Consider the following 12,501-nt stretch of genomic DNA (forward strand, 5'->3'; position numbering starts at 1 on the left):
ATTCCTCGTGCACAGCTGGAGGGAGAGCGATAAATGTCTTTATTCATAAGAAGACAATTACATGGAGAGAACTACAAAGACAAATTTTCATGTGTCATTTTTAAGCTGACCCTTTCTTAATCTAATTTATTGCAAAACATTTCAAGTCAATTGAACTAAGTCGAATGCATGTGAAATTAGGGCTAACACATACAAGCGCTAATCACCACGAGAGTGTGACAAAGTGCAGTGATGGACTCGAGCTAATCAAGATTCTTCCCAATTTGCTTTCCAAATCGATGGCCCACGATTGTTTATACTATGTAGAGGAAATTGAAGATCCCACCATGTGATAAAACAAAATTATACGGCTAAACTCCATCGACCGCCCGCGTGTTGATCCCTCATTGGCCAGCTCTATTTTTTGTCGCCGTGCATTAGCAGGCTCGATTGCGTTCCCAGTCCCTCTTATAATGAGCTCATCACAAGTCTCACATTTTGAGAGAGAGAGAGAGAGAGAGAGAGGGAGAGGGTCAGAGTCTTTAGCAAGAAGGAGAGGCCAGGATTGCTCTCAAATCCACGAGAGGGTAAAAAAACACCCAAATCCCTTATCCTATCTTCTTCCAAAACCAGAAAGCTTGCCCAGGATTTCCTTCCCTTTCTAGCTCCCTCTAAAAGCTCGTTCTCTCTCCGTCTCTCTCCACAGCCGTCTCTCCTCCTCCTATACATCTCATTGCTTCCCCCACAATCTTCTTCTTCTTCTTCGTCGTCGTCCCTCCTGTCAGACATAAGTGGTCACCAATGATGCTCGCCCTTGGGTCCGCCATTTGAGCACGGGCATCGGCAATTCAATCTCGATATAACGAACGATCCAGCAACTGGGTCATTAGTGTTCTGCGAGAATCCAAGCTCTTTTTGGTCCGGGGCAGGGAGGAGGACTTCTTGTCTTAAGCTTGAGAAATGGCTCCGAAGTCAGGCAGAGGCAAGTCCGGCAAAGCCAAAGCAGAGAAGAAAAGGAAGGAAGAGAAAGGTTGGAATAGCCGTCTCGACTTTGAACGAATCCATGTCTCTCGATTCTATATTCCTTCTTGCAACTTTGGACTCTCCTTAAGAGGAGGTGCTGATGTGTTTTTTTTTTTATGTTTTGTTTTTTGGCCAGTCGTGCCTAGCGTTCTCGACATAGCCGTCATCACCCCATACGATACAGAAGTGACACTCAAGGTGAAAGATTTGATTAAAGAAAATCTCATTGCTCGTTGGATTATTCATAATTCATATGGGCTGACGTGATTTTGGCTTTTGACTGTGTGAAGGGCATCTCCACTGACAAGATACTCGACGTCCGAAGATTACTGGCCAACCACGTCGAGACATGTCATCTCACAAACTACTCTCTCTCTCACGAGGCAAGGCCCTTTCTTCTCTCAAGACTCCCACGCCCTCCTCCGTCGACATTCATTCATCCAATGCATTTTCCTAATGAATTCAATCACATGCTAAACGCACAGCTTCCCACCCCCATCGTTTTGTCAACTCCCCTTAACCAAATTCTCTCCACTTAATCTTCTTTTCTTATTTTCTGGGAGCAGATCAAGGGGCAGCGATTGAATGACAAAGTGGAGGTTGCCACTCTGAAACCGTGCGTCCTAAAGATGGTTGAAGGTAGGTGAAGTATCTTCTACCTAAAATTCAGCCGAACCATAAAAGTGGGTTGCGCTCAGCTGGCTCCTCACATTTTCCCTTTTGCCAGCATTTATATAATTCACATGTGAGGTCTTAACATTTTATTTTCTACTATGATGAAATTGGGCGGAACCGATTTACTCATTTGGGAGTTTTAATATGCTCTCGGCACCAACCGTGAGCACTAGAGAGTACAACATTGGACATGAACAACCTAAATTTGGCACAAAAGACATTAAACTTAAAGAAATAATTTCGGTTTTTGTCTTAGCGTGCATTTAAATGTGATGCTTCCAAGACTAAAGAAAGGAAAATCGACGAATGGGAATTTGGTTGTGAGAAGAGCAAGTACATTGGTTCTGTGTGCATACTTGCCTTTCAAATTGATTTTGACTTGGACACATTACGAAAGTTCTAGACATGTCCCGTTTGTTAATTTGTTAGATGAACTTATTTATTATCATTTTTTTAATTTCAGTTTTTATGCTTTGGCTTTCAATTTGTTCCTAATTGCAACTAACTTGTCCTGGTTCTTGGTGACAACCCTTTTCATGTCATTGAAAATTCTCACCCTCCCCTCCTTGTCCTTTTGCTTGGGGGAAGAGATGGTATCTTTGGTGCTAGGGTTCCCGGTATGGCGGCGAACAGCACAAAAAAATAAAGATCAAACAAATGTTAATTAAGACTTTTTTATTTTATTTTTTTACATTGCAATGTTTACCATCATCTACTTTTGTCACGAGTTGCATGTTGGGGGAGTGATAAATTTCATTAGTACATCCTACGTAGAATTAAGCCCCATGTCCGTGGGACCCCTCTTCATGCTAGAGGAGGATGCAATTAATAATCACAAGTCCTAAGTCCTAATCTACCTAGCATGCTAAGTCCAGTGTGACAGCCCATTTTTTATATGAGCGCTTTAGAAAAGGAAAACGTATCTATCGATAAGTTAACTAATGAACATAATTACCAAAAATGAAAATATCGCACGTATGTCTAGACACGTTGTCATTGTTGTATACGTTACAAAGTAAAAATTAGATAAAAAAAAAAATTTAGTAGCATTATCAACGCTCAAGCTTAGAAATTGAAATCGCGTACAACTCATTTTCCGGTTTTTGTTTGATTGAATTCCTTATCCTATGTGATGTTGTGGCACAGAGGATTACACAGAGGAAGCCCATGCCGTCTCGCACGTGCGAAGGCTCCTGGACATCGTGGCGTGCACAACAAGGTTCGCTAAGCCCAAGAGCAGCAGATCGCCGCCCCCGTGTTCCCCCGACGCGCGTCCCAAGAAGGCCCGGACCCACCAACCGCGCGAGCAGCCGCCGCCGCCGTCGCCGTCGCCGTCGCGGCCGTCCGATGGGAAGGCCGGAGGGGGCGAGGGCGCGGCGGATCCGCCCGTCTCGGCGATCTCGCAGAGCCTCGACATGGCGGCGATTCACCCGACGCCGAAGCTCTCCGAGTTCTACGACTTCTTCTCTCTCTCCCATCTCACCCCACCCATTCACAGTGAGTTCCCATTTTTTTTTTTTTGTTTCTTTCTAATTTTGCTTCCACATAGAATACACAGAGAAAAGGAAGGAACTTGGACAGTATATCAGAGATTTCCCTCTATTTTCTTGATTCACTCAGGTTGGGGAGTTCATCATTTTCTTGGGACCCTGTTTGGTCAATGGGAAAATGCTGGTTCATACTTAAAACAACTAATGTTGGATAGAAGTAGAAGTTACAGTGACCATAGGAATAATGCAGTGGCATTACTGGGACATCTGGTGTCCCTTCCCCTGAAAAACTGTGTGTAAAGATTGGAGGTTGTTAAATTGTAATTTAAAAGGTGATCCTAATTCTGTAAGCAGTCAAAAGAAGGGGTGAATGCTGGACTTGATCAGTACTACTTGTTTACTGCAAAATGGGCGAGGGATTATTCTTAGTAAAAGATGGGGGAGGTAGATTGCTGCAATTAAGATCTCAATGACATATATTGGGAGCTTTCGAGATTGAATATTCAGGTAAAGGTCCAGTTTTTATGCACAGCGAAGTGATTCTGTGAAAGTGGAGTGAGACAAAAGAGTGTCATAAGTGAAGTCAAACAAACTTCTCAGTGCCTTTTTGATTATATACAAATACCGATTATAAGCTTTGATTAAGTTCTCAAGGCTATAAGCTCAGCGACCGAGCTGTAATTATTTCTGTGCCTGTTTCAGGTTTGAAGAGGTGCCCAAAAGATGATTCAGGAGAGAGGCGTGATGGGGACTATTTTGAAATTCAGGTGCAAATATAGTACATTTCTTTTGCATTTTTATCCCTGTTCATGTCACAATATTGTTGTTGGGCATTTGAATTCCTGACAATTGGCTTACTGGAGCTGGAAAAATTGGTGGATTGCTGCAGATCAAGATATGCAATGGGAAGTTGGTAAATGTAGTTGCATCAGTAAAAGGATTTTACACACAAGGCAAAGTGTTTCAGCAAAGCCACTCTCTTGTGGATCTCCTGCAACAGCTCAGCCGAGCTTTTGCCAATGTCAGTAATTCGCTCTAATAGATTCAGCTTACCTTTTAGTTAATCTTTTCTGTTTCCACATTTCAGCTTACTCTGCCAAATAAAGTTTATGGCCATTTCATGTATGTCCAATTTGGGAAGTCTTTAGTCATATCAAGGAATTTCTGTCAAAAGTCTTTCCTTGTCCTGGTTATTTACCATTAGAGCCAAGTTGATGATTGCTTAGGGATAAAGAATCGTTCCATTACCAAAGCTCTGATTGTACATACCTTGAGAAAAGTCAATGTACTGTAAATGATAACTTATTCTTGGGTGGTTGCTTCACAGATGTCAAAGGGCTACTCTTTAACAAAGTGACAGAGTTGGTGACTTTGCACAAATTACCCCTGGTGCTTTATGCTTTTTGCTAGAACAGCACTTTGTCTTGTAGCATTGATGTCGCGGTTTAGAATGTTTCTAATAGGAGAAGAGGCAAAAGAACTTTTTCAGACTGCAACTCAAAAATCAAATCTTGCTAATGGTTCTTATGTGGCAATTTTGAAATCGTTTCCAATGTATTTGTGCTTGCAAAGAATGAAATATTTCAGCCTCTCTTGTTTTTGATTGATAAACTTGGCTTACCTTTTCAGGGATATGAGTCATTGATGAAAGCATTCATAGAGCACAACAAGGTGACTCTTTTTGACTTGACAATGAGGAATGGTTGTTTCTTAACATGATTTTTGTGCCAGGCATCTGATCTCTTTGTTTAATTTTCAGTTCGGTAATCTACCTTATGGATTTCGAGCAAATACATGGCTGGTTCCACCATCTGTTATGGAGTCTCCCACCAACTTCCCATCACTGCCGGCTGAAGATGAGAACTGGGGAGGTAATGGCGGTGGTCAAGGCAGACATGGCGAGCATGATCTTCGTCCATGGGCCACAGATTTTGCAATACTGGCTAGTCTGCCGTGCAAAACAGAAGAGGAGAGAGTGGTTCGTGACCGGAAGGCTTTTTTGCTTCACAGCCTCTTTGTTGACGTCTCCATCTTTAGAGCCGTTGAAGCAATACGCCGGCTGATAGCTTCTGATTCAAGTGCTAAAGATACAAAACATCATGCCCCAGGATCAGTTGTGCTAGAGGATCAAGTGGGAGACTTATACATTTCAGTAAAGCGAGATGCAGCTGATGCAAACTCTAAGTATAAAGAAACCTTGAATGGAGACCAACATGCAGAGGAGATTGCACAGAGGAATCTGCTTAAAGGAATCACTGCAGATGAAAATGTTGTTATCCGTGTAAGTTCTTTCTATCTCAATAATACCCTTTTGTAATTTCATCGAATCCCTAGCCACTTGATCTTCAAAATTGTTCCGATGAGGTGAAAATTCAGAGCAGTGATAACAGAAAATCAAAAGCATCTTTCACTTTGGTCTAGTATTCCCCTTTAAAAAAATGTAGATGATATTCTGCAGGATACCATCTCGTTGGGCAATGTCATTGTAAAACACTGTGGATACACTGCACAAGTAAGAGTTGTCACCAAGAAGAAGAAAGGGAAGATTGAGGCTCGTGATCTTGAGATTGATGATCAACCAAATGGAGGAGCTAATTCCCTCAACCTTAACAGGTAAAAGGAGTTAGCTGTATTTCTAACTCATACAATCTCAGAGCTTCTGTGGATACCTGAATATGAGGAAAAGTGCATATGCATATAGGATGTTTTGTTATCTCTCTTCCATGAGCCGTGATATTTCATGAATATTAAGAGCCAATCTTATAGGCAGGCAATTTAAAATAGACTATATATTTGGTCTTTTCCTTCTTTTTTCTATAAGAGCATGACATCTAAAATGTGCATATCTTTTATCCTGAAGATTTATTCACCAAAGAGATTGATGCTTCATTGCAGTTCAAGAGTTTTGCTACAGAACTCTGGTGATGGCGAATCACCTGGAGGAGGGCAGTCAACCAAGCCTGCAGCTGATACATTAGATATTTCGGACCACCTAGTTAGAAAAATAACTAAACAAAGTTTGACCAACTTAGAGGAGGAGCCGATTCATTCTGAAAAATCTATTAGATGGGAACTTGGTTCTTGCTGGATACAGCATCTACAAAAGAAAGAAGATCCTTCAGAAAACCTTTCTAAAAACCCCGACACTATTGATGAAGATGAGCAAGCAGTTAAAGGTCTTGGGAAGCAATTCAAATTGTTAAAGAAGAGGGAGAGACAGCAGACTACAACGGCTACTTCATCTGGTCTTGGAGAAAATGATTCCTTTCCATCCGCAAATTCCAGTTTGGTAGCACAAACCCATGGCAAATCCACGAGTGAAGCTGAATTGAGGAAGTTAATATCTGAAGAAGCATTTGTGCGTCTTGAAGAAACGAAAACTGGTCTTCATTTAAAGGTCTACCATGATATAAATGCTTAACAATTTATTCACTTGGTTATGTGATGTGTTTGTTATGATGCCACGTCTTCCGAATGCTAAAATCTTTTGGTTCACCTCCTACTACAGTCAGCAGAAGAGCTTATCCAGATGGCACACAGATACTATGATGAAATTGCTTTACCAAAGCTGGTAATTTTCTCATGCTTATGTATCAATTTCCTCTAGCAAAAGAACTGCAAGGGTTTTCTTTTAACGCTGTATTAACCTTCATTAGGCAACAGACTTCGGATCGCTCGAACTTTCCCCAGTTGATGGTCATACACTGACCGAATTTATGCATTTGAGGGGACTAAAGATGCATTCCCTAGGCCATGTGGTAAGGATGCTCCCGCACTTCTCTCTCTCTCTCTCTCTCTCTCTCTCTCTCTCTCACAGAGTGAGTGGATGTGATACAAGCAGATATATGTTCAAAAAATTACTATGTGGAGTTGTGTGTCACCCCTTTAATATGTTTCTATTTTTCATTAATTTCATCTTTTTTCTTAAGTACTTGTGCCAATGTCTCATTCTGCTACAGTAAGAATGCAGTTTTTGACACGGTCTGTTCTTATAAAATACCAATCAGGTTGAACTGGCAGAGAAGCTCCCTCACATACAATCGCTTTGTATTCATGAGATGGTCGCTCGAGCTTTCAAGCATGTCCTTAAAGCAGTTGTTGCCTCAGTCGAAAATATTGAAGACCTATCTGCAGCAGTTGCATCAACTCTTAATTTCTTACTTGGAAATGGTGGGTTGGATGAAACCATGAATGAAGATCGTCTTCTCAGACTGCAGTGGCTAAGAACATTTTTAGCTAGGAGGTTTGCTTGGACATTAAAAGACGAGTTTCAACATATCAGAAAATTGTCCATTCTTCGAGGACTTTGCCATAAAGTAAATTTCCAGTTGACTGCACTTAATATGTCGACTTCTTCATAAATAAGACACTAACAAGCTTCCCCCCCAATTTCTTTAGGTTGGGCTGGAGTTGGTTCCTAGAGACTATGATATGGATAGTCAAAACCCCTTTATGAAATCTGACATTGTCAGCATGGTCCCTGTGTGCAAGGTATATGTCTCCCTCCCCGCCTCCCTCCTCTCTCTCTCTTTCTCTCTCTCTCTCTCTCTCTCTCTCTCGCAATAGTATATCACCAATGACTTGACTTCAATGATGATCTGCAGCATGTAGTTTGCTCCTCAGCTGATGGACGGACATTGTTGGAGTCATCTAAAGTTTCTCTTGATAAAGGAAAGCTGGAGGAAGCAGTTACCTACGGGACAAAGGTATGAGCTGTTAATTTTATCTGATTGCATCCAAGGGTTAAGAGTTAACTCCATTATTTCCATTATGGGACATAAAAGGATATGTCATTACCTGAATGTGAAGGCACTGACAAAGATGATTGCTGTTTGCGGTCCCTCTCATCGTGCAACAGCGAGTGCGTACAGTCTTCTAGCAGTTGTTCTTTACCATACTGGAGATTTTAACCAGGTACCATAATCTTCCACTTCGTATTCTAGGTTTAATTCTGAGAACACAATGGGAATTCAGATCCTGATAGATACAGGCAATGCTTATATCTTGTCAGAAACATTGTTCCAACTAGTGTAAAATGGTCTGTGTGGCAATAAGCATGCATGAGAACTCACTTCATGGTCCAGGCACTTAAAAGAAGAGAACACAGACAATCAGAATACCAGAGGTTGTATCTCTATTCTCGGATCAACCTTCCTATATTAGATAGGAGTTGCTGGAAAGATCAGTACAGTTGCAATTAGGGCAGAAAGTTTCTAAGACTCCAGCTTTTCCTTCCAATGTTTTAGAGCTCATTTTAAGAGTGGTTTGGTGATCATGCTTTAATGATTGGAATATTTGATTTCCTGTTGTAGGCAACCATATATCAGCAAAAGGCTTTGGATATCAACGAAAGGGAGCTTGGCCTTGATCATCCTGATACAATGAAAAGCTACGGAGACCTTTCTGTATTTTATTATCGCCTACAGCACATTGAATTAGCTTTGAAGTGAGTGAGCAACTAGCTTCTGTTATTTTCAGAATTCTCTTTCTTTTGATGATTTTCTAAATATTAACAAGCAGCTAGTAGTTGTTTATTGTCAAATGTGTATCTTTCCTTCTTTGATGTATTTTGATGTACAGGTTCTTTATATTTGACTTTGTGTTATTTTCTAAATTTTTTGTCAACTTTATTACCCGCAGGTACGTCAACCGTGCTTTATTTCTTCTTCATTTTACATGCGGGCTATCTCATCCTAACACTGCTGCAACCTACATTAATGTGGCTATGATGGAAGAGGGCATGGGAAATGTCCATGTTGCTCTTAGATACCTGCATGAAGCTCTGAAATGCAACCAAAGATTATTAGGAGCGGATCATATACAGGTTCCTTCTCTGAACCTGTAATGTCAATGTGTTATTTTTTACCATAACTAGATGTCTGACACGTTTTTGAAACTGGCAGACGGCTGCAAGCTTTCACGCAATAGCCATAGCACTTTCATTGATGGAAGCGTTTTCACTAAGTGTGCAGCATGAGCAAACCACACTTAAAATACTTCAAGCCAAGCTCGGGCCCGAAGATCTTCGCACTCAGGTGAGAATTATTGTTGAAAGTTGGGTGTGATGAAACATCTGCGTTGACCTATTTTTGCTAGTCGTGACGGTGTATCTCAAGAACTGATCCTTCTGAAATAATGCACGGTGGGAGCTGAAAATTTTTAGGAAGCATTAAGGAGAAATATTTCTCTTAATCAATGTTATAGAGGGGTTTTGAACTATGAATCAATTTTAGGAAATAATGCAGCTAACTCCCTGTATCAGATCCTTGACCTGCGATTACAAAATTTCCTTACCTGTCACTCTTGGAGGATGCTGCTGAACAAGGAAATAATGCAAGCTAAATCCTTGTATCAGATCCTTGACCTATGATTACAAAATTTCCTTGTAGGATGCTGCTGCATGGCTTGAATATTTTGAATCAAAGGCCCTAGAGCAGCAAGAAGCTGCCAGAAATGGAACTTCAAAGCCTGATGCATCAATTGCAAGCAAAGGTCACCTTAGGTAGTGATATGGTATCCCCAGATTACTTTGGTTCGCTTGTACGATTGTATCTCAAGAAACCAACTCTTTTGCTGTTTTTTTCTGCAGTGTATCTGATCTCTTGGATTATATAAGTTCTGATCAAGATTTAAAAAGGAGTGACGTGCACAAAAAGCAACGCCGAGCCAAGGTAAACCTAGTAGATTAATGGCTCTTTTGAACCTTCAGATATTTAATCAGCTAATTCCGCTATATATTATTTGCAGCTGATTCTGTCAAAGGCCATGGCCTTTCACCTCATAGTTTTCTCTTGTTTCCGGTCATAACAGTATTCATACTTGGATTTCTATTTTGATTTTCTTTATTCCTTTTTGTGAGGAATTATTTGGCCATATATGTTCTGAATGGTTTTAGATAGTGAAATTTGTCGACAATATCTTGTCAAGATTATGTGGATGTTATCTAAGCAGGATGCTGCTACTTTGAGTCCATTAGTTATGCTACATAAAGATCTTGAGGGAAGTCAGGTTATTGAGGTTTATACATGACAGTCTGTCGACTTCCTTTCACTGGTCATCATTCACCTTTTCTAGTGCTATTAGGCATCCAACTTCATGCAAGCCCCTCGGCATGATTTTTTCCTTCTGTTTATACTTTATCAGGTGCTGCAGATTGGAGATAAGCCCACTCAAGCACTTTCTGAGGCTACAGCTGATAATGCCATGCTTCATGATAGTCCTGAAAGCACCAAGGCTGCAGAAGACAACATTACAGCTGAAGCAGGACCCGGCACAGCTGATATGGATGAACAAGATCGGGAAGGTGATGATGCAGTTAGACATGAAGCAGGGGTGTCGACTTTGAGTGTGGAAGAAACAACTTCAGATGAAGGGTGGCAAGAAGCCAATCCAAAAGGGCGATCGGGCAACACCATTGGGCGGAAGTTCAACCGGAGGCGGCCAGTCCTTGCAAAACTAAACATAAGCAGTTCAGAATATGCAAATGTTAGTACCAGTGGCTCAAGGAGAGAAATCATCTCGCCTGTCAAAAAGGCTGCCACAAGGGCCCACGCAACAGAGATATCCCCACTCAAGCAGTTGAAAGGTTCTAGCTTGAGCGCCATAGAAGATTCAGTAAAAATGCAGGGCAAAGCACCTCTACCTAAAATTTCTCCCTCCACGCCGAATCTTGCAACCATGGCTTCGAAATCTTTATCTTACAAGCAAGTTGCTTTGGCGCCACCAGGTACCGTTCTGAAGCCATTACTGGAGAAGGTTGAGGAAAATAACAAGGGAAAACTTGAACCACAGGTACACGAAATGCCACCTGAGAAACTGGAGGAAGAAATCAAGAATGAATCTGCTGCTGAGGCAGCTCAAGATGGTGGAAGGAAAAAAGATGAGGAACAGCATGGAAGCGAAGATAAACATGAGGATGCTTCCCGTGAAGGAGAAGAGATGACAACTCCTAAGGAAAAGCCAATGGAAACAAATGGAAGTAAACTTTCAGCTGCAGCCGAGCCATTCAATCCAGGAGCGCTGGCGATGACTCATCCTATGAACTCCGTTGCCATCACCGGTGTTTATGATGTAAGAGCTACTCAAGGAACGTTGGTTGAGTCAGTTGGAGTCCCACCAGCTGCTGTACGAGTCCCTTGTGGGCCGAGATCACCACTGTACTATAGATCGAACCACTCTTTACGTGTCAAACACGGTTTTTGGAAATATCAAGCCCGTGTGACAGAAAGAACTGGACTCAGTCCTCCCAGAATCATGAATCCACATGCCCCAGAATTCATCCCCAGGAAAAACTCTCCTACTGAGGCAGGCGATTCAAAAGTTTCATTGGAGTTGCGTTCTTCAGATGAATTGTCTGTAGAAGAGCATCGGAAGGTTGAAGAAGGAGCTGATGCTGAACTTAAAAATGGTACTGCAAGAAAGACCAGTTCCGAGGCAGAGAAGTCAGAGCTTGCCAGGCAGATCTTGCTCAGCATCATTGTAAAGTCAGTGCAGCATGGCATTGAATCACCGAGTGATTCAGCAGTCATTGAAAAGAAGATTGATCACACTGATAGTTCTTCAGAAGCAATAGCCCATGACAGTGCAATAATAAAAATTCTCTCTGGAAATGAAGGGAAGACAGAGTTGGCTACTAATAAGGCACAGCCAAATAAAGTCGACGTTAATAATACAAACAGCGATGGCGAAGGTTTTATAGTCGTCACAAAACGGAGAAGAAACAGGCAGCAGCTGTCAAACGGCGTAGCCGGGTTGCATAACCAGCAATCGATATGCGCTTCAGTTCGTTGAAGAAATGAAGCAAAAGGTAGAGGCCACACATGAGGAAGGGGCTCTCTTTTGAATCTCTTCTGATAAAAGCACTTGAATCAGGCAGCATCTTATAATAACAAAGTGGAGATGGTTGGAGAAAAAAGGAAACTTTTTTGTTTTGAATATCCATTTTGGTTTCATTGGTTTCTGGGTTTGGACTCACCCGTGGGGGATTTTCTAATAATTAGTCTAGAAGATGCATTATTCTTTAATCTCATTGCATAACATCTCTTGTGGATAAAGCTATCAGGTCCATTGTTTCAATTTAATTCTACAAATTTAGAACTTGATGTACTTTGATAGATCAGGGCTTGGGAGGAGGTATTGCCCCCATCTAAATTGTTATAGACCAACCTAAATGGACTTGGACAATAGTTGAATGAGTCCCTAGAAAAAAGGTCGATCCTAGGAAGGCCCTCCATCAAGGGTTTCTAAATATCGCGTTGGAACATGTTAATATATGAAGTGCTTTTCCCTGCCGACATCTTTCTACTAGAGCTTCTCTCATTCCTTTTTATCGAGC

The 12,501-nt window shown here is 41.5% G+C and overlaps 1 protein-coding gene across 2 annotated transcripts; it reads left to right on the forward strand.

Annotated features, from left to right (window-relative positions):
• Positions 1-485: 485 nt before the first annotated feature.
• On the forward strand, positions 486-12,272 carry LOC104450586 (protein TSS). 2 transcript variants are annotated; one of them, XM_010065195.3, is made up of 23 exons: positions 486-1,009; positions 1,139-1,200; positions 1,293-1,385; positions 1,569-1,641; positions 2,824-3,174; positions 3,870-3,934; positions 4,057-4,188; positions 4,797-4,838; positions 4,927-5,448; positions 5,626-5,780; positions 6,063-6,564; positions 6,676-6,738; positions 6,824-6,925; positions 7,175-7,483; positions 7,566-7,658; positions 7,772-7,873; positions 7,977-8,081; positions 8,480-8,613; positions 8,808-8,991; positions 9,071-9,202; positions 9,557-9,669; positions 9,757-9,838; positions 10,311-12,272. In XM_010065195.3, exons 1-23 carry the CDS (start codon positions 940-942, stop codon positions 11,955-11,957), a joined length of 5,133 nt encoding a protein of 1,710 aa, XP_010063497.2. In that variant the 5' UTR covers positions 486-939; the 3' UTR covers positions 11,958-12,272. The 2 variants fall into 2 exon arrangements, with proteins under 2 accessions (XP_010063497.2, XP_018731695.2); XM_018876150.2 differs by having other exon boundaries at positions 10,320-12,272.
• Positions 12,273-12,501: the final 229 nt, after the last annotated feature.

Source organism: Eucalyptus grandis, chromosome 6, assembly GCF_016545825.1.
Source record: "Eucalyptus grandis isolate ANBG69807.140 chromosome 6, ASM1654582v1, whole genome shotgun sequence".
Lineage (NCBI taxonomy): Eukaryota > Viridiplantae > Streptophyta > Magnoliopsida > Myrtales > Myrtaceae > Eucalyptus > Eucalyptus grandis.